At 53.6% G+C, this 26,101-nt stretch overlaps 11 protein-coding genes across 11 annotated transcripts; 5 read left to right on the top strand and 6 right to left on the bottom strand.

Annotated features, from left to right (window-relative positions):
* Positions 1-829: 829 nt before the first annotated feature.
* P170DRAFT_441413 (putative GPI anchored protein) lies at positions 830-2,642 on the top strand. Its single transcript, XM_024850303.1, has 2 exons — positions 830-1,589; positions 1,644-2,642. Exons 1-2 carry the CDS (start codon positions 920-922, stop codon positions 2,270-2,272), a joined length of 1,299 nt encoding a protein of 432 aa, XP_024699275.1. The 5' UTR covers positions 830-919; the 3' UTR covers positions 2,273-2,642.
* Positions 2,476-4,117, top strand: P170DRAFT_441411 (putative mitochondrial 2-oxodicarboxylate carrier protein). The gene is made up of 5 exons (XM_024850302.1): positions 2,476-2,642; positions 2,718-2,728; positions 2,797-2,826; positions 2,908-2,991; positions 3,124-4,117. Exons 1-5 carry the CDS (start codon positions 2,571-2,573, stop codon positions 3,833-3,835), a joined length of 909 nt encoding a protein of 302 aa, XP_024699274.1. The 5' UTR covers positions 2,476-2,570; the 3' UTR covers positions 3,836-4,117.
* A 1,062-nt stretch (positions 4,118-5,179) lies between these two features.
* P170DRAFT_451090 (basic helix-loop-helix domain-containing protein) lies at positions 5,180-6,754 on the bottom strand (the record flags this gene model as incomplete). Its single annotated transcript, XM_024851168.1, has 1 exon — positions 5,180-6,754. One exon carries the CDS (start codon positions 6,752-6,754, stop codon positions 5,180-5,182), a length of 1,575 nt encoding a protein of 524 aa, XP_024699273.1.
* A 1,104-nt stretch (positions 6,755-7,858) lies between these two features.
* Positions 7,859-8,770, bottom strand: P170DRAFT_66737 (uncharacterized protein). Its single transcript, XM_024855327.1, has one exon. It carries the CDS (start codon positions 8,622-8,624, stop codon positions 8,049-8,051), a length of 576 nt encoding a protein of 191 aa, XP_024699272.1. The 5' UTR covers positions 8,625-8,770; the 3' UTR covers positions 7,859-8,048.
* A 2,515-nt stretch (positions 8,771-11,285) lies between these two features.
* On the bottom strand, positions 11,286-11,818 carry P170DRAFT_66685 (uncharacterized protein). The gene has a single exon (XM_024855326.1). It carries the CDS (start codon positions 11,691-11,693, stop codon positions 11,367-11,369), a length of 327 nt encoding a protein of 108 aa, XP_024699271.1. The 5' UTR covers positions 11,694-11,818; the 3' UTR covers positions 11,286-11,366.
* Positions 11,819-14,342: 2,524 nt separating this feature from the next.
* Positions 14,343-15,908, top strand: P170DRAFT_369488 (putative Golgi traffic protein SFT2; the record flags this gene model as incomplete). Its single annotated transcript, XM_024844908.1, has 4 exons — positions 14,343-14,574; positions 14,866-14,986; positions 15,196-15,346; positions 15,756-15,908. The coding sequence occupies 4 exons, from the start codon at positions 14,343-14,345 to the stop codon at positions 15,906-15,908; spliced, it is 657 nt and encodes a 218-aa protein (XP_024699270.1).
* A 234-nt stretch (positions 15,909-16,142) lies between these two features.
* Positions 16,143-19,163, bottom strand: P170DRAFT_441406 (tRNA ligase). The gene has a single exon (XM_024850301.1). It carries the CDS (start codon positions 18,872-18,874, stop codon positions 16,394-16,396), a length of 2,481 nt encoding a protein of 826 aa, XP_024699269.1. The 5' UTR covers positions 18,875-19,163; the 3' UTR covers positions 16,143-16,393.
* Positions 19,164-19,188: 25 nt separating this feature from the next.
* Positions 19,189-20,383, top strand: P170DRAFT_441405 (ankyrin repeat protein). The gene has a single exon (XM_024850300.1). It carries the CDS (start codon positions 19,336-19,338, stop codon positions 19,984-19,986), a length of 651 nt encoding a protein of 216 aa, XP_024699268.1. The 5' UTR covers positions 19,189-19,335; the 3' UTR covers positions 19,987-20,383.
* A 225-nt stretch (positions 20,384-20,608) lies between these two features.
* On the top strand, positions 20,609-21,427 carry P170DRAFT_368997 (vacuolar protein sorting family 37 protein; the record flags this gene model as incomplete). The annotated part of the gene is made up of 2 exons (XM_024844887.1): positions 20,609-20,865; positions 20,941-21,427. The coding sequence occupies 2 exons, from the start codon at positions 20,609-20,611 to the stop codon at positions 21,425-21,427; spliced, it is 744 nt and encodes a 247-aa protein (XP_024699267.1).
* Positions 21,428-21,601: 174 nt separating this feature from the next.
* P170DRAFT_451085 (phosphatase PAP2 family protein) lies at positions 21,602-22,847 on the bottom strand (the record flags this gene model as incomplete). Its single annotated transcript, XM_024851167.1, has 4 exons — positions 21,602-22,098; positions 22,169-22,445; positions 22,518-22,683; positions 22,762-22,847. 4 exons carry the CDS (start codon positions 22,845-22,847, stop codon positions 21,602-21,604), a joined length of 1,026 nt encoding a protein of 341 aa, XP_024699266.1.
* A 384-nt stretch (positions 22,848-23,231) lies between these two features.
* P170DRAFT_514259 (aldo/keto reductase) lies at positions 23,232-24,806 on the bottom strand (the record flags this gene model as incomplete). Its single annotated transcript, XM_024855193.1, has 4 exons — positions 24,234-24,806; positions 23,900-24,164; positions 23,503-23,830; positions 23,232-23,431 (listed from the first exon to the last, which is right to left on the bottom strand). The coding sequence occupies exons 1-4, from the start codon at positions 24,371-24,373 to the stop codon at positions 23,232-23,234; spliced, it is 933 nt and encodes a 310-aa protein (XP_024699265.1). The 5' UTR covers positions 24,374-24,806.
* Between the last annotated feature and the right edge of the window lie 1,295 nt (positions 24,807-26,101).

The following is a 26,101-nucleotide window of genomic DNA, read 5'->3' as shown; positions in this document are numbered from 1 at the left end:
AGAAATGAAATGTCAAGTTGAACTTGCCAATGCGCGATGAGATATCCTGTAGATCTCGGGATAATCGACTACTATCAGTCGCAATAGCAAACGATCCAGAAGTTCAACCCTTATCACCCGCACTTGCCTGTCGGTCTATCATCCTTTAGAATCCCCTTGGCTTCGGTTAGGGCAATGAAAAGGAATTGTCCATCGAGAATCATAGAGAGCCATCCTGGCGCTCTCTACATATTCCCCAGATAGAGCAGCCTAGAATCGAGTGACTCACCCCAGCAACGGTGAATGCAAACCAGCCGATCCCAGGCAGAACCACGGTCGAGATCTCGTTCCAGAACTGTTCCATCTGCGAGCGACTGGCAGTCTACAGCTCTTGAGCCAATCACACGCCGCCCTCAACCTGGATGTCGAAAGAATCGCGAAAATCCACTTTGGAGGAACTACCAATAGGAGACGTGTCCGAGCACGCGTCTGTTGAGATAGTGAATGCCCTGTGGTCTTGATTCACCTCTGGAGTTGAATCTGGGATCGTTATAATGGATCGATACAACAATGGAAGAACCGCGGAATGTATACCACATGCGAGCGGGCCACCTCTGCTCTAAATCCACCTGCAAAACCGAGGGTCTGTCACCCATCAATTGCGTTTATACACGGAAAGGCATGGTGGAAGTTTAGATTGAGCAGCATTGAAGTATAAGTTCTGGCCAGGCTGTGGACTAGTTATGTCAGCATAGATGACTCAGCATCCGCGGAAACCCCCCGGTAAATACGGTCAATACGGTCAATACGCCCAGCCATCGGATTTCTTCGAGTTGATCGGCCATTTCAGACTCCAAATCTCCTTCAGTTTCCATGGTTCGACTGTTCAAGATCGGCTTGTTATTTTCTAGCCAATTGTCAATCAGTCCAACGAGCCTTCATGTTGTTCACTCCTCTCCTAGTCGGGCTGGGACCGGCCTTTGCAGTGTTTACTGCGGCACATAGCGATGCCCATGCCAATCTGTCGCAGATCCCCGATGACATTCTCCAGCGCAATGCCGTCATTCAGGCCCATCTCGCCCAGAAACCGGTCCGCGGGGTCAAGAAGATGAGCAACGACGAGGGCGAGAAATTCTTCCTGGATTACTGGTATTTCGAGGAAGATGCGTTGGATAGCAATGGAATCAATACGACGAGGCATCGACAAGAGCGACAAGGCACAGCCAACGAACATCTCACGACCGAAGAACGACTCGATGTCCACCCGCGATCGTACCCTCATCATCCTTCTATTTTGCTGGATCGTCGGGACCCTGCGAGTGACGGTCATGGCTGGATGGCTGCGCAGCTCTCACCGCTGTTTCGCAGAGATTTTAAATGCCCGACCGGCACGTTTTCCTGCGCCTCGATCGATCGCCCCGACAGTTGCTGCAATGCCGGTGAGACTTGCGAGTTAGTCAAGGACACCGGATCTGGCGATGTGGGCTGCTGTCCGAGCGGACAGGACTGCTCGGGCACGATTGGGAAGTGCAAGCAGGGGTATTCGAGTTGTTCGGCGTCGCAGGGCGGCGGGTGCTGTATTCCGGGATATGAATGTGTCACTGGTGGCTGTAAGCTTGTGACCGTTTTCTACATTTGGCTCTCTTCTAACAAATTCTCCCCAGGTGCCAGAGTCTACACAATCACAATCACGCTGTCCTCGACCGTGATGATATCCACTTCCACCCAGACTGTTCCCGCGACGAGCACAGTCGAGCATACCACCACCACCAGCAGTGCCGAGAGCACTGCTTCTACTAGCAGCAAGGAAACCAAGTCAACCGGGGATCTCTCCCCTCCTGCTCGGCCCACGAGTCTCTCGACGGCCACCACTTCCGACACCAGGGAAACGGGCGATGTGTGTCCCCTTGGATTCTACGCGTGTTCGGCCGTGTATCGCGGAGGATGCTGTCAGACCGGTCGCGACTGCGACACCACCTCGTGTCCATCCACGCGATCCAAGACTATCACGACCAATGACCGCACGATCGTGGTTCCGGTCGAGACGACGGGGGCCGCGACGACGGGCGGAGGACGATGCGCAACTGGCTGGTTCAGTTGCGCCGACACCGCGGGTGGAGGCTGTTGTCCGACGGGATATGCGTGCGGTTCGAGCTGTACCGCTCAAGCGACAGCGACGGCGACAGGCACCGTGGCCAAGGAGGCGCCGACCAATGCGGCGAGTCGGAATTGGTCCGAATGGACGAGGATCGTGGGAGTCAGCATGATGGGCATGCTCTGGACGATGGGATGAAACTGTGTGCGAGATAGATGAGATACGCGACCACGAATAATAGATGATGACTTTGAAGACAAAGTAGAGTCGAGGACAAAGAAAAGAAAGACCCGCGGCAGAACGAAAAAGGTTCCCCGCGTGGGCACGTGGGGCCGGGCGTGAGTTTTCCCCTTCGGGAGATTCCCCGGTGAGTCCAACTTCTTCTCCTCTTCGCTCCTCCCCTTCCTTTCTTCCTCTCCTCTCCTCCCCCAATTGTCCTCCCCCCTTTCGCTTCTCCCTCCCTCTTCTTTCATCCACCCTCTTTTCCTCCGCCATCATGTCGGAAAACCAGAAGCCCCTTCCCTTCATCTACCAGTTCGCCGCCGGCGCGGTGGCTGGTGTGTCGGAGGTACGTTCTCCTCACCGGAGCCTACGACCAGGCTAGTCCAATAGCCCCATGACTAACCGTTGACCCGATATCCAGATTCTCGTCATGTACGCCGATTCCCTCCAATTCAATTCAGCCTCCGCGACGTCCTTGCTAACCGTGGAAACGCTTTCAGGTACCCATTGGATGTGGTCAAGACCCGAGTGTAAGGACTTACCCGCCCGAATTGTCCCCGACCCGACCCGCAAAGGACCTGGAAGTGTCTGACAAACAATCGCCGCCACAGCCAACTGCAGACGGCCACCGCTACCGGTGATGAGGCATACAATGGCATGTTCGACTGCCTGCGCAAGATCGTCAAGAATGAAGGGTACGTCTTGTCCTCGCTCCAAAACCCCCCAAAAAACCCGAGCCGTCCGGTCTCGTTCCCAATCCAACCGACAAGCCTAGTCTCATCTCTCAACCCCGACCGTTAACGCGATGCCCTCGATTATCCGTGTAGCTTCTCCCGACTATACCGTGGTATTAGCGCCCCCATCCTGATGGAAGCGCCCAAGCGTGCGACCAAGTTCGCCGCCAACGACAGCTGGGGATCGTTCTACCGGGGCCTCTTCGGCGTGGAGAAGCAGAACCAGAGTCTGGCCGTGCTCACGGGTGCCACGGCCGGTGCTACCGAGTCCTTCGTCGTGGTGCCCTTCGAGCTGGTCAAGATTCGTCTGCAGGACCGCGCCTCCGCCGGCAAGTACAACGGCATGCTGGACGTGGTGAAGAAGATCGTCAAGACCGAGGGCCCCATGGCCATGTACAACGGTCTGGAGTCGACCCTGTGGCGTCACATCCTCTGGAACAGCGGTTACTTCGGCTGTATCTTCCAGGTGCGCGCGCAGCTGCCCGCCGCCGAGCCGGGCAACAAGGCCCAGCAGACCCGTAACGACCTCCTGGCCGGTTCCATCGGTGGTACCGCCGGTACCATCCTCAACACCCCCATGGATGTCGTCAAGTCGCGCATCCAGAACAGCCCCAAGGTGCCCGGCCAAACGCCCAAGTACAACTGGGCCTGGCCCGCCGTCAGCACCGTCATGAAGGAGGAGGGATTCGGCGCCCTGTACAAGGGATTCATCCCCAAGGTGCTCCGTCTCGGTCCTGGCGGTGGTATCCTGCTGGTGGTGTTCACCGGTGTCATGGATTTCTTCCGTCAAATGCGGGGCGAGTAAATTCTGTTCCTGTTTCGTTGATAAAATTCTAGACCTTCGGTGGTTTTCTCTCTCTCTCTTTTGCTCTGCCTCTCTTTCTTCTTTCCTTTGCAAATAGATCGACTTTTGGTTAGAGTGTGCGATTAAAGGATGCTCGTCTCGTGACTATTATCTACACATCTGCATATCTGTCTGTTTGTCTGTCTGTCGTGTTTTTTATTGTGTCTTCGGCGATGATGAACTTGGATGTACGTGTCAGACCCAATACCCCCTTTGTCACCATCGGTGATTTCCATCTTTCCTGCTTAGATGATATACATGCGTGCAGTGTAAGTGATACATACGTAGGAATAGAATGCGGGACTACTCAAATGGTCCGACTATTTAGCATATGACTACTATCTACTCTGGAGTAACAGGGCAGTAGGGCAGCGGTAGTGCAGACAATAGATGACAATCACTAAGTAATCAAGTAGGAGCCATGACTACTAGGTGGTAGAAGGTAATATCAAAATTGTTCTGGAATTCAGCGTTACCGTTATATCATCAATTCCTAGGAGCATCCACGGACATTACACGTAAAGAAGCACAAAATATCATGATCAATGCAAAGCCGATGACAACGATCAAAGACGATGATCAAGTAATATGGACCAAACAGGAAATACAAAACCCGTAGAAAACCGAAATAGGAGCAGAACAAGCAGGCATAGAATATTAAAGCAGCAAAATGAAAAGGGTATCGATGGGAAAAGAGAAAAAGGAAAGGAAAGAAAAGAATAGAAAAGAAACATAAGCATAACAAAGTAAGGGCAAACGACGGCTCAACCGGGCGAGGCGCTGCCCCTGCCAGGGTACCGCGAGAGGAATGACCCGACTAATGTTGGATTCAATCTAGGCCACCCAGGGTACGTTGTAGTGCAACGAAGACAAAAGATGAGAGCAACATGGATGCAATAATGGTCAAAGGGGAGAGTAAAGCAGGATAAACATAGTCCGACCCAAATAAACGCATAAACTTCAAAGCAGAGTCGAAAGGCATGGAATAAAAGATAATAATAACCATAAAAAAGAAGCTTCAAGTAATAACAAGAGAAGACAAGATCGATCAACCCATAATCCATGGAAAACAAAGCAATTAAATCTCACCCATGAAACAGAAACAAACTGAAAGAGCAGAGTCATTAGAAGTCGGATGTGAATATGTCAAGACTACCGCGTACGCCGGTTCAATTGCTCCTGTTTCTCCGTTGGACGCCCTTGGTGTGAAACAGGTCATGACATGTGTTCGTGGATGTATCGAATAGTATTGTCAAGGGGAAAAGGATGAGGTGAAGGAAGAGGCAGGAAAACCACGCCTCGTCGCTAGTTCATCTCCATGGCGTATTCATCCTCCTCCTTGAAGCTCATTCCGGCGTGGCCCGAAGTGCTCCAGTATTGTGCTTGGCCGGCACCTCCGCTGTTGGTGCTGGCCCCGCTGTTGTAGGATGGGCTAAGGCTTTGAGGGCTCAAGGCGCCGTTGCCCGAAACAGCATCTCCGGCCATATTCGTATGCTTCGGCACCCGAAGACCGGTCCCGGGAGCTCTGCTGTAGCTGAACGAGCTGGGGTCGTTCTTCTCGAGCGCGTCAAGAATCTCGGTCCGCATCCGCTTCTCTTCTTCCGTCTGCTCGAAGGGCCAGGTTCCGCCGAGGCTGCTGATCAGCTCGGCCAGCTCGGCCTCCTGCTGGTGCTTGACGTGCAGAGCCCACATCAGGTCTCTCATCCACCCCACAGCGCCGTTCAGGATGTCACCTTTGTTGGGACCTTTCTCTTTCTCCTCGATGGGGAGACCCATGGTGATGTTACCCGCCGTTGCGCGACGGCCATTGCCGCCTGCCAGCAGGGACGTGGCGGCATTCGGGTTGGCTCCCGCAGCGGACATGGTCGTGTTGTTGACCAGCTGCTTCCGGACTTTGTCATCCTCCAGTCGGTGCTGAGGGACCAAATGCGAGAGATCCTGAATCCGCTCGTTGATGTTGTCACGCCGGCGGCGCTCGACGAGATTGTGAGAGGCCCTGCGGCGACGTCGCTTGGCTTCCTGCGACTCCAGATCCTGCGCACTACCGGGCATGTGGCCATCAACCTTGGCCGGCAAGGAAGCGTGTTTGCCCGATTTGAGGATTTCGGATATCCCGGCGTGGTGAGGATGGCTGGGCGATGAGATAGGAGATTCCACATACGAGTGGGCGCTTCCAGGCGTCCCATCCCACTGGTTGGAGAGGGTCTTCTGATGGCGGTGTTGGAGTCCTGTGCGGATGGGCTGAGTGGGGAAGCTCCCTGATTCGGGCGTGCCGAGAGTCAGAGCGCCCAGGGCCGGAGTCTTCGGAGTCATGGGGCTGCGGCCATCCGCGGAGCGATCCACTGCCTGGAGGCTGGGTCGTGTCTTGCCATTGAGGTAGCTTTGTTCGAAATGGGAGCCGGCACTTTGCATGTGAGGGGCGGACTGCTGCCCTTGTTGGTTCATCGCCCGGAATTGATCATAATTGAAACTGTTATGCATGAATGGGCTGTGCATCGGAGCTCCCTCCGGGGTGTTGGAATACATTTGCGACATCTGGCCGGGGTGGCTCATGGAAATCCCGGCACTGGAGTGGGTCTGGTCCTGGAGAAAGTTCATACTGTCGGCGCGATGAATCCCGTTGTTGTGGCCGTTGATTTCCAGATCCAGTAATTCATCGGTGTCAATCCCGGAGTTCCCGAAATTGAAGCTCGAGGACATATTCTGTTGAGAACCAAAAGGATAGGACATAAATCCGCCGTTCTGCATGGTAAGTTCCGAGGGGTCAACACCGTCGGTGTTGCCAAATTGATTGGACATGTAGCCGGAATGCGACATCATGAAATGGTCACTGTTGTGCTCGTCAGGGTCACTCTTTATGAAGATGCTCGTTTCGGTCATAGTGTAGCGAGCATGTACAAGTCCCGGACAGAAAGCCGAGAAGATGTCTCCACTGGGAACCCCTTACAGTCCGAGATCCAAACTCACGGGCAAGACGAGAGAAAGAAAAGAGAAAAAAGTTCGGTAACAATCCGATCCAACTCGAGAGTTCAATGCGACACTTGGCGTCGCAAGGGTATTCCGACCACTTTGGGTCGAGGCAACGATGATAAGATTCGATGGGTAAAGATGGCAAAATCTAGCGAGTGAGACTAGTCACCGGAGTCAAGGCATCAAAAGTAAGAGAAAAACTAAGTTGCGTCTAAAACCCTGAGAAAGGCGATGAGTTAATATACCTCGTCTCTCGAGTTCAACTAGAGCGAATGCCCCCAGGGTCCTGGTCGAGGATGCCAGACACTGTGAGGAGGGGCGGACTGAGACACTCACCAGGATACGGAGTAATATGGGGAAACAGGGCGTTAGAGACACACACCCCCTTGATGGAGATGATGAGATGCAATTGGTTGTAAGAGCGAGGTGACTCGAGGCGGATGCGAGGGGCGGTTGATGCCAAATATGAATGGCAAGGCTAGACAAGGGAACGGGGATGGTTTAGAAAGGAGAAAAAAAAGTATGAGTCGAAAGCGGACAAGTCGGCAAATGCCAGTATCGTGGGCGGAATTCTAAGTCCAATAGGCGGCAGCGCCGGGTGGCGTCGATCGCACAAAGATGGAAATAGGGGACAAGTCTGGAAAATTCTACCGTGAGCGACCGAGAAGACGGGATAGCAAAGTCAATCAGAACCGAGAAAAAAAAGAAGGAAAAAAACAAAACAAAGTTCAAGAAAGATTAAGGAGTCACGGCCATAAGCGAGCGAGACAGTCCAGAAGAAAGGAAAGAGCCAAAAGGTGGGCACGACGGGTCCGCGGAGACTGACGGGCTGGAACAATGCGCCAGACAAGACAGAGATGATAAGAGAGAGAGAGAGGACCGGCTGAGTCGGACAAATTCCCGAAGCTGGAGTTCTGCCCGGAAGTGGTTCGCACAGTAAAACTCAGGCGGGAAAAGAAGCCAGCTCGGGCACCCGGACTGGAGAGATATGTAGGGGGAGCCCAGGAGGAGGGGGAGAGCGTAGCTGGTGTGGAGAGATGGAGAATAGAAAGCGATCACGGATGGAGCGATTGATTGATTACTGGAGCAACCAGAGCCAGTGGGGTTTGGCGCCGAAGCAGAGAAGAAGCGCGACGCGAGAGGGAGAGCGAGAGTCAAAGAAATGAGGGGCGGTGAGCTGCGGTCTGGGCGGTGGCCAGCGGCACTACCGCTGCTGGATCGTGGATCCCGGATGGCTCCAGGATGCCTCCAGGATGCCTCCAGGACGTGCAACGTCGTGTCGAAGATTGCTTTTTCGGTTGCCTCTCACTCTCTCTCCCTGTTCTGCTCTTTTCTTTTTTCGCCGCTGCCGGATTCCAGCGCTCCGCCTCGGTCCAACCAGGAACTGAGTTCTCCCCGCCTCGGGGTCTGAGAGTCTGTGAGACGGTCTTCGAACCACATCGTTGCCCCGCGGCGACTCAGCCCTTTCTGGCATGTCTGGGCGTTTGGGCCGTCGAATCAGCAGCCCCGCAACGGGTTCCTCAAGGAGTCGCCATCCGTGTCGCCTTCCCTTCCCCCCGCTGAGTAAAGCATGCAGTATGCAGGGTTCGGGGGTGGGTGCCGCAGTCAATTTGCTTTTCGGTGAACCCAGGAGAAAGCCGGAGTTGGAAAAGAGGGGGAGATTCACAGCTCTCGGTGAGGGCCCCCGGGTGCGCAAGTAGGTGAAAAAAACACAAACACTCGAACCCAAGACAAAAGGCAAAGGAAGGAAGCAGAGAAAAAAAAAACAGAAAGGAGACATGCGCACTAACCTGTCTATATGATGGTAAATAAATGATCAGATTCGTTAGATGGTTGATCTATGTTCCTGGAAAGAACAAATCAATCAGATCAGCTTCTTGGTTGTGACGGTGGGGATCCGAGGTATATATAGGGGAAAGTAGAGCGGGTAAAAAGCCTCAAGGAAGGAAGCGGGCCTAAAAAGACTACTATGCTCTTCACACGTGGCGAGGATAGCATGCGTATCGCCGAGTCCAATCACAACGAGGTAGAGACAGCGGCATAAGCAAAGCCCAGCGCAACCAACCAGTTCTTATGGAGCCTCGTTGCGCCGCGGTGGGAATGGCCATGGATGGCCATGAACATGTACCACGGAGAGGTCGGAACCAGGGTGGGAGAGAGGAACCGATGAGGGAAAAAGGAAGGAGCAAAAAACGAAGGGAAAAAAGCAAGGAAGTGGTTCGGTTGCGAACTTACATGCACCCTGCTGGATATACAGAACCGTCGCAAAGACGACGAGGAGGCTCGAGCTCAAGCGGTAAGAGAAGAGCGTCGAATCAATCAGTTGGTTTCAAGTAACCTTCCCTGGAGGCAGCCCATGAGCTAGTAGGAGCAAAAGGAATAACCAAAAGTTGCTGGGATGGTCAGAGCAAGTGGAATACAGGATATCCCGATAGCGACAGAGACAGAGAAATGGAATCAAATGGGAATCCAGAGAAAGGTCGGCAGGTCGAATGAGCGAGGGAATGGAGGCTTTAAAGGGCACTCGAGGCGTTCTTTGCCGGCTCTCATTTGATATATCACAGCGATGGTCATGCAGGATGTCGATCCTCAAATCGACGAGGCTTGATAAACTCACGACGGGAATTACGTGCGTCGCTCTTCCTTCTTCAACAGGGAAATCGGAATTGGAAATTGATTTTAATTAATTCCATGGGAAATAAATAAAATAAAAACAAAAATTAAAAAATATATACTTCGATTTTACTTTTTCTCTTTCTTTTTTCATTTTTCCAAAAAACATGATTGGCGAAAGGGCGAGAGGAGTGCGTGAGGGGGCCCCAGAAGACTCCGGTGGCGATGAGACTAAAAGCCGACGAACTAAGCTATGTAGAAGATGGAGGGTGTCAACCTCCGGTAACGCCCAGATTTGTCGAAGAAAGGGGTGTGGTCAAAAGCAAGATGGTGTGGGAGAAGGTCAGATAGCGGTCGCCAACTTCTTGTTCAACAAGGAGGGTCGTACAGTCCGGTGGAGGAAAATAAAGCATCCACTGTCATCCCATGAGCAGCCAGGTACTACCAGCTTTGTCACCTGTTCCTCGCCGTCCGTCATGACTCACCGCAGTCAGGCTAGGCCGATGGGGTCTGGTCCTTTTTTTTTTTTTTTTTTTTTTGCCCTTCGCGCTCTGAGATTAATTTAGTGCAGGAGTTGACGAAGATTAGCAGCGATTCTGGTTGGCAGAAGTCGGGCGGACTTGAGAACCGACGTTGAGTAGAATGTATCAGATGCCCCGTTCGGGCAAACCCCAAACATACCAAGAGGGGGATGATGACCCCGAGGCGTGAGGGTAAATTAGCGTCGCAATTAAAAATAGTCAGAAGAATAACAAATGACAATACTAACACTAGCAATACTTAGCTGCACGCACGAAATATTTCAGAAGAAATGAAACAGGGAGGGGGGGATGACATCATTGCAGTGGGAAGTTCATAGTTCATTTACTGGTGATGGTTAAAAAAAGAAATCTCCCCCTCCCTCGCGATGAAAAAAAAGAAAACATTAATTAATTAATTAATTATAGAAAAATAAAAAACGATTTTTTTTTTTAAAAAAAAAAATGAATTAAAAAAAGGCAGCTTCAGAAATTCACCCAGAAATTCACCCTCTCGTAATGTCTCGCCGACAATGCGACTCTAATGGCGGGTACTGCTGGAATGTATGGATGATCGTGGGACACCATGTGGAAGGGATGGATGGGGGAAACGATCTCCTTCCTGCACGGCGGGCGCAGGTTTGGCCAAAAAAACATCGGATCTTCATATCTGGTGGTCGAGGGATGAATATTCACGGATGAGGGGAGGACACTAAGGGGATCGACGGACCAAGAAACCGATTAAACCCGCCAAAGAGAGAGAGGCCGAGAGAGGGTGTAGGAGTGAGGCCCTAAGGTACTCCGTCGTAGTGTTGGATTCTTGAGTCGCAGCGTTGGATGACGGTAGTTATCTACGCACCTACAAATGATGATGGAGTAGTAGGATGCGCGAATATTATTTTCTGCAGGAGCCGCACCGTCGCGATATCAGCGCTGCCTTCTCCCACAAGGCGACGCTGCTGATGAATCCAAACCCCCGGATCCCCACGGCCGTCCGAGCGTCCCTCGACGCTGACACCCCAAGAGCGGTCCGTGTCACGGTGCAGACTGGAGATCCTGTCGCTTCCCGAGCGAAGGTGCGTCGAGCGTGTCTGCGGGGGGGTGTGATAGGCCGGAGGGGTAAACTCTTTGGTTCGCGGCGTTTTCCCTTGCGCAGAGAGGGCGAGGGAAATGACTCCAAGGGCCAAAATCCAATGCGAAACAATGCGCTAGTGAGGGTGACGAGCTAGCCGCACCCTAGCGGCCTGCCTAATCCGGTCCAACAATCGCATTAATTGATTAGTTTCTTGATCCGGCCGTCGAGTGGGATTCTCGTTATCGGTCATTCCTCGAGCTCGCTCAGCTATCCATGATTTGGAATGCCGCGGATCTGGGAATGTGGGTGGCATCTTTTAGCTCGCCTTCAGCTGCTCCGTGAAGACTTTACCTTGGACATGGAATGCTGTCAAACCCCCAACCCAATCAACGCCCTCATTCCAATCTGCTGCCATCGTTTGCCCGGCCAAAACTTGCTGCGGCGCAAGTAACGACACCGGGGGTAAGGCTCGGTATGCCAGGCTGATGTTATCTCCCCTCCGGACTGTATGGAGATGTACCGTACCGTACCTACTGGCATGGTTTCCATGCTTTCCTCCGTCGTGGGTTTCAAGCATGATGGCGGAGGAAAGATGCGGTGTGTGGGGTGGGACCAGAGCACGGCATATACCGACAAACCCCATCTACCCGTCAACTAGTTGCAGCTTGGTTGGCAATGGAGTGACGATTGAGGTCTTCACTTGAGGGAGGCGGTTTTGGCTCCCGTGGTCGTCCCGTCCCGTCAAGGTTCGGAGTGCATGGCCGCGATATCCACGGTTGACTGCAAGGAGCCTTCGCCCGGTTGGAGACGCACCCCGGGTTGCCTGTTACCTACTGCTACGCAGATGCCCTCGCAGATGCTGATTCGGCGTTTCAGGAACGACCCCCGTACAGGATGCGAATCCTTTCATTCTTGGGTTGCCTTCGGTTAGTCTTCGCCAGCCCCGAGGCTAATATGACACCCTGTAGGCAGCACGCCCCGTCTGGCTATGGGAGAGGGAGGAGATTATATCCGCTTGTGATAGGTGAAATAACATGGGAGCCCTTGCCAGTAGTCTCGGATATAAGATAGGGTTATCACCCGCTTCTCGTCTTTCCGTTTCCTTTTTACGCCGTGTTGTTCGTGGATTGTATTGTTGCGGCCGGGGGAGGTAATCTAAATCGGATATCACCAAGCTGATACCGCGTCCATCTGTCCCGCCGACGATTTGAGCGCAGGCACGAGAGAAACCGACGTCAGCGAGGGTGTATCGGCTGTATGCAACTGCAGCGAGCTCAGGATGGTCTCCTCCAACTAGTTACTGGTCATGTCATCGAACGCTTCACACTACGCCGTAAATGATCCCCCCCCCTCCCCCCTTCGGATGATCTCTCCGATCGATGAAAAGGCTAGCGCCCCTCTACGTAATATGTCTCTGATCAGACTTTCTCCCCGAGCTCGTTAGACTTTCCGATTAGACCGCAGCGTACCCGTACATGAAGTTCAAGTAGACTTCTGCAATCAACGGCTGCTCTAGCAACGATCGACTGGACTAGGAAGGAGACCAAGCAGGGGATTGATGGCGGATTCGCGATCGTCACTGGTCCAAGCAGCGGGCTCTCTTGGACGGTGTCGGGCTTCGATGAGAGCACCAGTCGTCCGAGGGAGAAGCGGCTGGCCTCTTTAGGCAGGCACATTGGTTGATTCATACTGCTCGGACGGCTCCATTGATCGACCGTGGGTTCCAGGCTAACGCGAGTGATGTAGGTGTGGTTCGATTGCTCATAGGCATGGACAAAGACCTCGGGGGCTAGTACATGGCTCATAGTAGCGGTACCAGGCAATCAAGTTGGCCGGAGGAGAACCACAATGGAAGCATGTCGGTGGTCAGCGGGAACGGCGCTAAATGATTAAACCCCATGGGCGGTGGCGGAATCTCTCCAATGGTCTCAACCGGCGAGGGCATGGGCCAAGCCCGGTGGCCAATCAATTGCATCGCCGGAGCCCCCTGCGGTACATCCTCAGTGGCTGATTGGCGGGTGGCAGCCAGCGGGGGGTCACCAGCGCGGTTCAGGCTTAGTGCCGTCACCAGGCCCCCGTCACCGTTGCGCGGGGCGCTGATTGGTGGCTCTGCCAACCCACCCGAGCTCGACTTCCATTCCTCTTCCTCCAGCGTGTCGACGAATCCCTTCTCCAAACGCCGGTCTCTGCGAACAAGAATAGCATCATCGATCGCAAAACCAGGTTGGACTGTCAGGACTAGACCCCGTTCCAACTTACTCGTGGTATGTAACCTTTTTTCCCTTCCCCCTGGTCGGTTCCAACCCGGGTGTGTCGTATCTGATTTTCTGAGTTATTTTATTATTATTATTATTCTTATTCTTATTTTCGCAAACCACCTGCTCAACCCTCCCACACGCACCCCTCCCTCCCTTTGGCCCCCCTCCTTCTTCACGCCTTCTCCTCCCTTTCGAAAGTCAGATGACGATGGCTAATACTGCCGCCTGTCCAGAAGCGATTCGTGCTAGAGCCGTTAGGTTACGCCGGGCGATTTTGACTCTGCCATCATCTTGCAGCAACGCCCCCTCCCCTCCTCCTCCTCACCTTCCTATTCTCCGCAAGCCTTCTCCACCAGGCCGTCGTGCTAGTAGCCCTTATCGATCCGGTCTTGACACCCTCACCACCTTGGTCTGGTTCACATTCCCTGGGCTGGATTAGACGTCGCTCGTCATTCCTGCCGCCGACTGACTCAACCGCTATACCAAACCCGGCCACCACCCCTCCCGCCGAAAACCAAAATTCAAGCCGGCCCCGGGGGAAAGTTACGATCTCCCAATAACGAGCGCCGCGCGACAGGGCGATCGATCACAAGCTTATCGGGGAGGACGAGAGTCTCAGAAAGCACGACTCCATTAGCGGGTGCCAGAGTTGCCCCGTGCCCAAGCTCCTCGGGTGTTTTAGTCCGCTTTGCGCAACAGTCATCTGGCCCGCCGCGTCTCGGTCCTATCATCGTGGGTTACGCTCGACACCATCTCACCCACACACGGCTTGGTTGATATCTGCAGATCATCTGCACGTACATATTGGTTTCCGCCGTGCATAGTCCCTGCAGAGGGTTCCTCAGCTTGACATTCTAGCGTTGCGTCCTCACTGGTCTGCCTGCCGTTGACACTAACGCCGGGGGTGTCCTGCTTTTCGCAGCCAGAAAAGCCTCTCTTTCTCCCTTACCCACCCCCTTCACCTTCCCCACCCACCCTCGTTATCCGGAACGCAAATCAGACCCTACCGCGGGCAAACGAGGCAGATCGCAGCCATGACCTCTAATTCGTTCCGCGACTCGGTCAACTCGCTGGGCTGGTCGCGTCGCGACCCGGATCTACCGGTGCGCACCAATAACTCGGCGGCGTCGACTCCTTTCCTATCACGGTTACAGTCCTGGAACCCGTTCGGAGGGGAGGGCTACGTGCAACTGCCCACTCACGAAGCTCCGGGAGCTCCCCTCCCGGCTGCAAATCGACGGGAAGAGGAGGACACTTTCTTTGCCTGTAAGATCCCCGAGCTCATGACCGACGGCTCCGACAAGCCGTTGCCCATTCCCTGATTTGCTGCACTGCCCAGTCCAGGTGACAACCGTTCAGTTCCTGCGTCTGGCTGGGTTTCACGGACGCCGTGGGGACGAGCGTATCTAGTCGGGGACTGTGCCTTGATTTCGGTCTATACCACACACACCCCCTCCAGAATCCAAAACAGAAAGGAAGAAGAATGCACGACGAGGAAAGAGAAAACAAGAAAAAAAAAATAGGATGATGCCTGGCTAACCATCTGATGTTCTCCAGTGAGTCGGTGGGATCGCATGCTCGTCTTTGTGGCATGCAACCTTGGAGCAGCGGTCTGCTTTCTGATCTGCTTTTTCCTGTTTCCGGTGCTGTCGCTCAAACCCCGCAAGTTTGCTATTCTGTAAGTGCCTTCGTCGGGAATTCCATACCTTCGCCGGCCTTCCCCCCCTCCCACGGCATTCTTCAGGAGTGTCCTGGCACGAGGCGGTGTAGGGCTTGTCATGCCTGTGGCTGTACCACGCCCGGTCGATCTTGCCCGCATCAACATCCGTGCTCACCCTGCTTTCTTTTTTGGCCTGCCAAAACCGCTGATGCTAACCGGTTTTCTAGATGGTCGGTCGGCTCTCTGCTCTTTCTGCTATCATGGGCAGTCCTCATGGGACCCCTGGTCTACGCTAAGCATCTGGTCTCGGGATCACGGCTGCCCTTTACGGCCGCTTATTTTGGTTCGATTGCCATGACTCTATACTTTGCCATCGGAGTAAGTCGCTGCCTGCTTAGGTTTAGTTCCTTTTTTTTTTTTTTTTCTTTTTTTCCTTGGTTTGGATGGATGCCTATTCGAACACCCTCTTGCTCTCCCCCCTGTTCTGGACGCTTCTCGATATTTGCGCTTCTGCCGCCTTTCCGCCTCGCCGGCTCCCCGTGCGGCCGTGTTGAAAATCGCAACGAGATCTTGCATTCCTCCTCTCTCCACCTGATGCATATGCACGAGATTCTCTTGTCGGTTATGACATCATTTCCTGCACATGCCAGGCGTGACCTTTTCTCCTTCGGGTGGAGACGAAAATTTCCCGCGACTCGAGGGAGCCGCAATCTTTGTTTAATTCTCCCCCATGCAGATATACCTCCGGATGACTAGGAAAATGAAAGCTAACTGTTTCCGCTTCCAGCTCCATTCGACCTTCCTCACGCTCATCTCGTCCATCTTCCAGCTGGCTGCCCTTCTCTGGTATCTCGTCAGCTACTTTCCCATGGGAAGCACCGGCTTGCAGTTCATGGGCCGGTTCGGTGCCCAGCGCGTTACGTCTTGGATAACCAACTAGGTGGTGTTCTGCTGTCACGACTTGGGATTCGATGTTACGTTACCTAGATGGCCTTCATTGGTAGATAGATGCTCGTAGCTTTTCCCTCCCTTCTATGTACAATTTAATGGAGCTGTCCTTGTCTATCCATCGCATGCTTGTGAGTGCCGAGTATACCGTAAGGCCGAGTATACCGTAAGAGTCCTAGGACAGACGTAGAGCTACCGAGAATGAAACCATCCACCGATATCCATGCTTCAATACATCTCTTTTTTTATTCTTGTTTGAGTCTAATACCTAATCCTAATCATAAAGCTTCGTAAATCCAATTCCTGGTCTTTTCCTATCCCATCCGGTCCCACCCTAAACCATCCAAGCCATGTCATACCATACCGACTGTTCCGGGTAGACGATGATAATGATACATCCACCGATGTAGGTTACGTACCAATACCAACAAGCAAAATAATATCCTACCCACCCAGCTACCTGAAAAAAAAAGCACCTCACCTCCGACTCATCACCACGCCGACCTGTCCCGAAACAACCTTCACGCCGGGGATCTCAGCCTCCCAGATGCCGGTGCCGGGGCCGGATCCGACCTTCAGCCAGCGCTGAAGCAGATCGTTGCTCTCCTTCGGTTTGACATCGGGCGAGACGGTGCCGACCGTGACGTGAGGGATGGGGTTCGCGCACGACCACTCGGACAGGGCGGGGTCCTGGTCGTCGTCGGAGGGGGGCAAGAGGCGAGCCACGAAGGCCATGAGGCGGTCGTCCCAGATGAGACGCTCGAGGCGGACGCGGGCGGGCGCGAGCACCGGGGTGATGGTGGGGTCGGACTCTGGCTTGGAGGCCATCTTGTCGACGTAGCGACGCGTGTAGGAGTCCCAGATGTCGGAGCGGTCTTTCTTCGAGGCGCGGTGGATGAGGGTGACGTGGAAGGCGGGTTGGATGCGGCGGGAGTGCAGGAGGTGGTTGTAGATGCGGGCTTTTTCGGGGGACGTGGTCGACGGGGGGAAGAGGGATTGCAGGGTGTGCGTGATGTCGGCGGCGGGCAGCGTGATGCCGAAGTATTCGATGTTCTTTGCCAGCGTTTGCGGGTTGAGGGGAGGAGAGGGAGCGGCGGCGGCGGAGTTGGAGGTGGGCGTCTTGTTGTTGTTCTTCTGCTTGGGGCCCTTGTTGCCGTACTGATGGCTGAGGTCGAGCTGCACCTCGTAGTCGGCCATGGCGCTGTGGAGGGCGGCGTCCAGTTCCTGAGGGGTGGGCATCTGCTTGATGAGATGGGGGTAGAAGGAATGCAAGGAGGTGACCACCTTCTCCAGGTTCTCACGGGACGAGGCTGCCACGTCGAGGTCGATGGTTTCATCGAACCCCTTGTCCGGTACGCGGTCGGTGTCGATGGCCTCGAAGCGATTCAGGAATCCCTCCATGATGCCGATGACCTCCTCGGGGTTCTGGCTGCCGGCGCGGATGGTCTGGTGGTTGTCTCCGCGGTCGAGCACTCGCCGGCGCGTCACGTCGCGAATGCCCGGGAGGAGCTGGCCCTTGGGCTCGTGAACATACTGAAGGGCGACGAAGCGGGCATCGGGGATCACGGGGAGGAGATCGTCCATGAGCTGCTGTCGCTCGCGCCGCATGTGGTTGTTGCGGTCTGCGATGACGACGGGGTGTGCAGCTAGGAGGTTGGTGATGTCGAGGGCGAACTTCTTCGGCTTGTTCTTCTGCTTGGGGATGTTGTCGTTCTGCACATGGCCCCAGTTGAACAGCTTAACCAAGGCAAGGGCCACGGTCGTCTTACCACAGCCGAGGGAAGCAATGGGGGCCAAGATGACATTGTTGGTCACCTCGCTGGGGCCCTCGTTCTCCATGGCAATGATCTCCGAGCCCTTGAGGCCACGTTCTTGGAGGAAGCCTTCTCGCAGCGAGATGATGCCGTGGTTGTGCTGGTACAAGCTCTGCAGCTTGGGGTTCTTAACGAACTGCCGCCGGGCGTATTGCAGGTACTCCTCGGTGATCTTCTTGTGCTTCTTGATGTTGGGCACTTTGCCTAAGATGACCGCCTTGGTGCATTCACGCCACTGTCGGTACATCAGGTACGGCTCCTCGAACTTGTACTTGAAGAACCAGTCCTCCAAAGGCGCCGTGCTGGCCTCCTGTCGCTGGCATCGGATCACAAACCCTTCGGTCTCGCGGTCATCCCAGGTTCCCGTCTCTGCGCACTGGTCCAGAAACTTCTTTACCGTGTCGATATCTTCATATACCAAAAACTTGGCCTTCTTGAAACCCCATTTGTCGGCAAATTCGTGGACTTCGGTGCTCGAGCACGTCGCAAACTGCGGGACGTTGTAGTTGAGGCCGTGGAGGTAGATGCCTGACGCAACCTGGTCGTAGGCCAGAACATGCTCCTCGAAACTGTCGTCACACAGCTCGCCGACAGCGGTCACATTCAACCGGCGCAGCTCTTGAGCCAGCTCTTTCACGGACTTTCCGACTGAGCTGACGTGCTTCTCCACCCAGCGCTCACCAGCCTGCGCGTGGCTCACCTCCGTATCCTGTCGCCCTCCGGTCGAATGTTTGCTGCAAACCAGTAACGAGTCGTCTTCCAAGCCCGCGATAAAGATGATACACCCATTTTCCTTCACACTAAGCTCATAGGGACCCCGGGTGTTGTTTTCAATGTTCCTCCACTTGGTCGCGTTCACCTCCTCGATGTTGAAGAACTTGTCGTAGCCGCGAACCGCGATTTCGGGGGTGCCATCCTTCCTCTTGGTGGTAAACAGCCCGCGGGCGTAGGTCGGAAGATCGCTTCGTTTGTAATCCCAGTCCATAAACCTCCAGGAGTCTACGGCGATGTTATCGGAACCGGCGACCGGAAAGGTTGTTTTTTTGCAGACGAACGCCTTCTTTCCATCGCGCTTGTTCCACTGGCTCGCAGTCTCCAGACTGTCGACCAGTCGGACCACCTCCCTAACGTCTTGCTTCACCATTGTGCAGCTGGTTCGTATCGTTGCGATAATTCCTTTGGGGCGCGTAGAATTGACAGGAATTATTGAAGCTCGAAGTGGGATCGCCAGCGTCGGCGGGTGAAAGAGCCGAACGAAGGAAGGCAGTGTTCGCGAAATGATGAAAGACGTGGAATTGTGGACAGTGAAATAAATAGGGGAAACGGTTCATCCACTCCTGTCCCAGATTCAGGCAAGAGGTTCTTTTTTTCTTTTTGATTGCAAAGGCTGGAGCCTTGTGTGAGTCAAGCTTATCGAAGAAGGTGGTTTTGCGGGGCAGAAATTCACGGCGATCTTTTTCTCTTCGTCATTTCCTTTTCTCTTTCTTTCCCTTCGTTTGTTCCGCTGCGCCACCGGCCTTTTCTTCCTTCCTACCCAACCCATCCATATTCCTTTATTTCCTGACACAAATAACGATAAAGATAATTGACTCACCCTCCGCCACAATGACTCAACCCAACCCTTACATCATGGCCGCCGACAACCCCACCGGGGTTCTCGCTCTCCTACAATCCAACCCCTCCATCGCAGCCGGTCAAGACGAGCACGGCTACTCGCTCCTTCACGCGGCAGCCTCATACGGACACCTCGATCTGCTGCGGGCCCTGGTGAACGAATACAAGGTGGATGTGAACCTGCTCGACGAGGACGGCGAGACCTGCCTGTTCGTGGTGGAGAACGTCGACATGGCCAAATGTCTCGTGGAAGAGCTCAAAGTGGACTACAACCGCAAGAACGACGAGGGCTTCACGGCACTGGACAACATTGAAACCGAAGACGCCTTCCCCGAAGTCGCCGCATATCTGCGACAGGTGATGGGACTCCCTACGCCCGCCGAGAACCCGGCGGATGTCCTCAACCCGGCTCCGCCTCTGCCGGCGAACCTGCAGGTGAACCTGGGGACGATGTCGGAGCAGGAAGTCAACGCGGGCGCAGACCAGGTGGATCCGGAATTCAAGCGCCGAATTGACGAGCTGGCGTCGCGGGAGGACTTCCAGAGCGAGGCGACGCAGAATGAATTGCGCGAATTGGTCCAGGATGCTCTGCGCGGGAATATCGATTCTCAGGACCGGGAAGTGCGGCGCCGGGTGGACTAGAGGGAGGGTCTTAGACTGGGAAGTACAAGTATATAACCTATACATTGGGCGTTTCAAAGGCCTCATCTCATGTCCCTACGGCAGTGCGGTCCTTGCTATGATCCGGCCGAAGATGTCCGGGCTGATTGCAGGATGACCACGTCCTGAATACTGGGAGATGGATAGATCTTGGAATATAGACCAGGTCCCGGAGAAAAGCTAGGGGAGATCACCTCGATTGTAAACCCTTGTGCAGGTGACTCCGGGCCATGGGATTGGGGTATTTACAAGGCTACAGGCAGATAGTTATCCCCACGGTTGATCATGACATAATGAAGGCATCAAGAGTAATGGATAAATTGGGTCTGATGATATAAGTCTGCAAGAAAAGTGCCCGTTTGCATGTCCTTTACTGAGCTATCATTATCTACCTCCTTGTATCTATATTCATTATTTTTATTATAAATTATGCACAGTCAATGCCGGTATTATGCAGCACGTGACTTCCCCGCACGGGTCGCTGCCTAAGGATCTCCATCTCCATTGGCTCGCGTCCGCCGTCATCCCCAGACGACTCTCCCTTCATCACCTCGTTGGATTGCTATTATTGGTGCCAATGCATCCTGCAGCCTTCCCTTCCGCTATGAATCCAGCCTTCCATCCCGACACGCCTCCGCCTCCGCCTCCCAAACCAGGCAGCCACGAGGCTAGTCGAGGGGGGACACCGCAGATCAACCCATCTACACCACACCAGTACCAGGACCCTCGTTACGGACTGAACGGCATGGGGTCGCAGGGATTCCATCAACACACTCTCTCCGGCATGGCTCATGCCAATCCTCTTCCCCAAGCTCCGACTGCCGAGGAGGGATGGCTGCCTGACGCCGTCAAGGACAAATCGTATGACGTTTACCCTCGGCCCATAGGTAGTCAGCGCAACATGGAAGTGGTTTAGTCTAACCGGATACTCTACAGGACCGTGGACCTCCAGACCATCCTTAAAGACCCGAATCTTCTCTCCGCGCTCGCCAGCCAGCACCCCTCCTACTCCGCCCATCAGGAGAATCTCCAGTCGCGACTCAAATACAATGAAGATCTAGCCAATCGTCTCCTGGAGCTTCAAGCCCATCTGACAGAGCTGCGCGGCTCGACCGAAACCCTCCTCTTGACGCATCAATCCCTCGAGGTTTCCTGGCGAAAGAAACAATCGGAAATGGATACCGCGTTGGCTCCGTGGTCGCCAAAGGCACTGTATCAGCGACTGGCGGCGTCTATTGCCGAACAGGAAGCTGTGTGCCAGGCGGTGGAGGAGAGCTTTCTCGAAGAGGAGCATCATGGACGGGCAACCGAGAAAGAAGTGGCTGATTGGACCCGGCGAGTGAGGGCTGAGAGTGCCAAATTGGCCGCCAGAAGGGAAGCCAAAGCTAGATGGGATGAGGGCAGAGTGGGTGGATGGAGGTGAACATGGTGGCAAGATTACGTCGCCTTCGAATTGCGAAAAAGAATCACCGACTTGAGTCCAAAAGCAACTATCATATTCAAAAGGCTGATTACATAGATTACATATCGCGTTCGAAAAGATCCAACGCCGGCGACATCCTTCACTCGGCGCTGTCGTCCTTTCTCGACGTCACACTCATTCCGCCAAATCACGTCGTCCACTTTCGAGGTCAACCGTGTCCTCCTGTCTCTCAGCCCCTGTTGCCACCGGGGATTCTCCCTTGTTCGACCAATTATCAGCGCCAACGTGACTAGACAGTCCGACACCTTTGAAGAATGCATGCCGTGGGCTTCTCGCTCCCCATGACCAGCCGGCGCCGCGCATGATGGGGAGGTGGTACAGTCGGAACCCAACCCACGCGAAAACGAGTCCCATGAGAGAACCGATTATAATGTCGAATGCATGGTGGCGGAAATCAAACCAGCGCGATGCCGCTATGAAGAAAGCGACCGCAAGAGGCACAAACGCGATGATGACCGTGTACACCGGAGGGGCCGCTCCCTGGGTGCGAATTGATTCCCGATTCTGTACCCGCAGCTCCTGGCTGAGCGGCGAATGAGCCAGATAGGGGAAACCAATGGAGAATTTAGAACATAGCCAAAGGCTGAAATAGGCCAATCCGGCGAACGCGACTGGATACATGGACTTCCATTAGTATTTGGCTTTGAAGCGAGGAATTTCACAACCGCAAGGCTTACTTACTGGAGGAGTGGCCACTGGGAAAGCTAGAGAATCCATTCACTTTCAAATCATCAGACTTATTCCGACATATCTCCCAACTCACCAACGTAGGTGCCTCTGTAAGCCTCTGGCCCAGACCACCGACTGCATACGAGGCAATGTCAGACAGGTCCGGATCACAGCGCGCAAGCATGTCCGGACGTGGCCTGCCATACAGAGCCTTCAGGCCCTGAGTAGCCATGAAGACTCCTGCGACAGATAATCCCAGTCCCAGCCATCCGGCATTCCACTCCCATATCTTAGACTTCAATAGCAGTAGCCGGGAGCCTGACTCGCGCGAGACGGACGCAGGCACCAAGAGCAAGATGACCAGGAAGATAATCACAGCCGGCGCAATCAGCGAAACGACCACCAGCACGCTGGTCCGAACAGTCTCATCCTCTGTGTAAGGGAACGAGATGCTCTGATCCGTCAAGGCGAACGGGCGGTGGTTAGGAGTGACCCGAGAAAACCCATATCCAATAAGTGCGATACCACTGCAAGAATATTAATATCGAGGCCTTTCTTCAACCAGCAAACGATCAGGGGCAGGGCAAAGGACCAGGTCATCATACATAATGAAAATCCAGTCGATGATATACGACAGCACGAGGCGCTTAGAAATGCCCACGCGAGCATTTGCCAACATCGGAGATCCCATGCTGGACACTATGAGCCATACAGGCCTCTAATATATCCAAATATATCCAAACTAGACCAGAATCACGAACCGAGCTGCGTCGACGAGACGGTCGCAAGCAAGGGATAGCAACAAGGCGGAACGGCCGGCATGACGGAGGGACAAAGGAGCATGACGGTGCACAGAAAACCGCCGAGCATCTTGGCCCAACCGCTGACGAGAGCTGCTGGACTGCGCCACGAGCTAAAAGTCTTGGGATCTCCCGAGGGGAAAGTTTAAATGGGTAACCCTGAACTCTGCATGGGAAGTGCTGTTACATTCGTTTCTTCGTCTAAGCTAGCTCAGATACACTAACTACATCATAATACATGGCGGCATGGAACTGACGTCAAAGGGAGGAGATCCCTAGTTCTTCCCCTCCAGATCGGTGAAGAAGTCCCGACCAAAGTCCTCGCTGCTGTCGTTGAACCGAAGCTTTTTGTTGATGCCTTCGATCTTCTTCATGTCCTCGTCGCTCAGCTTGAAGTCGCCTTCAAGGTTCGCCTTGATGCGCGAGGGGGTCTTGGACTTGGGAAGCACGGAATGACCCTGGGTGATACCCCATGCTATATCATCTGTCAGCTTTTCTGGCTCTTTGAGACTGTTTAAATAATGCAGAAGGGAGAAAAAAACGCACCGAGAGCAACCTGCGCCGCGCTCTTGTTGTACTTCTTGCCAATCTCCACCAGAACCGGGTCCTCGATCAGCTTGCCAATGGTGCCATGCTTCGAGTAGAGCTCGTTCTGGTTTCCAAACGGCGAGTAGTGGGTGACATGAATGCCCTTGGATTTGTGCCAGTCGACGAACTCCCGCTGCTGCAGCCACGGGTGGCTTTCCAGCTGATGCGCCGCGGGCACGACCGAGGAGTTCTTCAGCAAGTGTTCCATCTCGGCCTGGGAGAAGTTCGAGACACCGATGGCCTTGGCCTTGCCGGTAGGCAACAGCTTCTCCAGAGCCTTCCAGGTCTACATAAGAGAACAGGGCAGTTAGCATACTATCCTAAGCTGGGTGAAGAATTCTGAATCAAGACATACAGCGACATAGTCGGTATCCACAACAGCAGGCTTTCCATTCGCATCCTTGGGGAACAACTCGTCGCCTCGCTTGAATGCCACCGGCCAGTGGATCAAGAACAAGTCGACATAGTCCAGCTGCAGATCATTGAGAGAGTCCTGGAGGGCCTGAGGCACGTCGTCCGGGTGGTGCTTGTTGCTCCAGAGCTTGGTCGTGATGAAGAGCTGGTCGCGGGGCACTCCGCTCTTCTTAATTGCTGATCCGACGGCCTTTTCAGTGCCGTAACTATTGTTGAGGATATTGTCAGCACTTGGGCACTACCCGGCACCAAGAGGTTGCGACCATCGGACTTACACACGCGCCGTGTCAATGTGGCGGTATCCTGCCTTGATGGCTTCGATTACAGCCTGCTCCTGCTCATCGGCGTCCTGCCAGGTGCCAAATCCGACGGCAGGGATTTCAGCGCCGTTGTTGAGCTTAAAGTTGGTCGGCATCTTGGTGTTAGATCAAATAAGCTATCAAAAATTCAATTGAATTGTTCAGTGGTTGGTAAAAGTCTGCTACACAGGGTGGGAGCTTGATTTATATCCTATCTACTCAGTGCAGGTGAATCGACGTCAACTTGACGCGTTCAGGTCTGGCCGTTTTCCTGGCTACGGGTATGACGTCTGGGCGAACCAGAGTCTCAGCTATCCAGCGATGAGCTGCAGACAACCAGTTTGACTTGCTCTCGTCTGGTCACCGAAGAGCCACCACGTGGGGAGGATCGACTCCACTGCGTTGCAAGCAAGCCAGCCATGGCTGGTGGTGGTAGATGGTGGGTTTGGCCTGATCTCATAAGTCCACCCCCAGCTACCTTAAGGCAATCATGCCATTGTCACTGTCCAGGGGGGTCCAAGGGAGTAGAAAAAATCATGTAGAGTTTAGAGTAGATATTCAGAATCATTATCTAGGACCTTCTGGCTTTCTCCCCCAATCCCCTTATCCCCAATCCAGACAAATTGAAGCAAAAAGCGCGTCTCATCCGGAAGTGTTTGTCTCGCAGACAAACAGCGGCTTTGGTGCGTTCCGCCCGCCGTGGCCCTAAGCTTCGTAGTATAAAATTCTGCCGCAACCCACAAACTTTTTTTTCTCAACTTGCATCAGCTTGCAACTGCAGCTTCCATTTGGACAGCTCAGAGCACAGCCATCGCAATGCTTTTGGCCTTCGACACTTGCCTAGTTTACTAACGGGGGTATCCTCAATCTCCGTTAGTAAACTCACTTTTTAAGGAGTAAGTTGCACTGCATCCTTCCAACACAACACCCTCTTTCTGTCTGCCTGCCTTGGGATGAATTTCCTTAACAGGAGTATCCACGGCCGAAAAAACATGAAGGACCTGTTACAAGTCTCTAGAATTACTCTGATCAGTGCATGGATCTTTGTACTTTCTCATTTGATGTATTGCTTGAAGCATGTCACTAACGCCATGCCTCTAGGACACCAGATCTTATGATGACCCTGCTGTTTCCGACCACTCCCTCATCAATTGTAAAAGGTATGCTGCGACTTTGGTTCATTTTTCATTGTTTCCTTTCACTTCACTCCCCTTGAATGATGACTCTATGACACGCTAAGGCATTCCTCAAACTTAATCACCATGTGGAATTCGTGTTTTAACTCAAGTTTCAGCCTTGTCTGACCTCTTTTGAAACCCTTTCATTTGCTTCACTCACTTGTCTTGCTGTGACATCTGCTAACGAGCAATTGAATAGGTAAACACCATCTTCCACTATTCATTGCCTCTTATCACCCCCTCGATGAGGATATTTTGAACGAACGGGCGGACAGACGTGTGCATCTGCCTGCATCCATCAAAAGCAGAGCGTACAAACTCTGCGGGTGTTAGGACGGTGTATTGGTTGTTGAGAACTCGTCACCTGAGTCTTGAATTCAATATCTTATGGTTGTCATGCTCTTGACCAACTGGGTGCTAACTGGCTGTGCCTAGGTAATACTTGTGCCCTCCCAGTTTCTATCCCAACACATATCTCGTCAACATCATATGATGAATAGTTTATTCACACTGTTTGATCCCGCGTACTCGTGTGGAGATGAACATTACCATACAAAAATCTGATTTAATGAGGTGAGTCTCTAGCCTTGACCCCAGACGGTGGCAACACATGCTAACAGTTCTCAAAGCCTGACTTCAGTTGACATCATTCAATATTGGATCACT

The sequence above is a fragment of the Aspergillus steynii genome, assembly GCF_002849105.1.
Source record: "Aspergillus steynii IBT 23096 chromosome Unknown P170scaffold_10, whole genome shotgun sequence".
In the NCBI taxonomy this organism is placed as follows: domain Eukaryota; kingdom Fungi; phylum Ascomycota; class Eurotiomycetes; order Eurotiales; family Aspergillaceae; genus Aspergillus; species Aspergillus steynii.
This window is presented reverse-complemented; position numbering and strand designations above follow the sequence as displayed.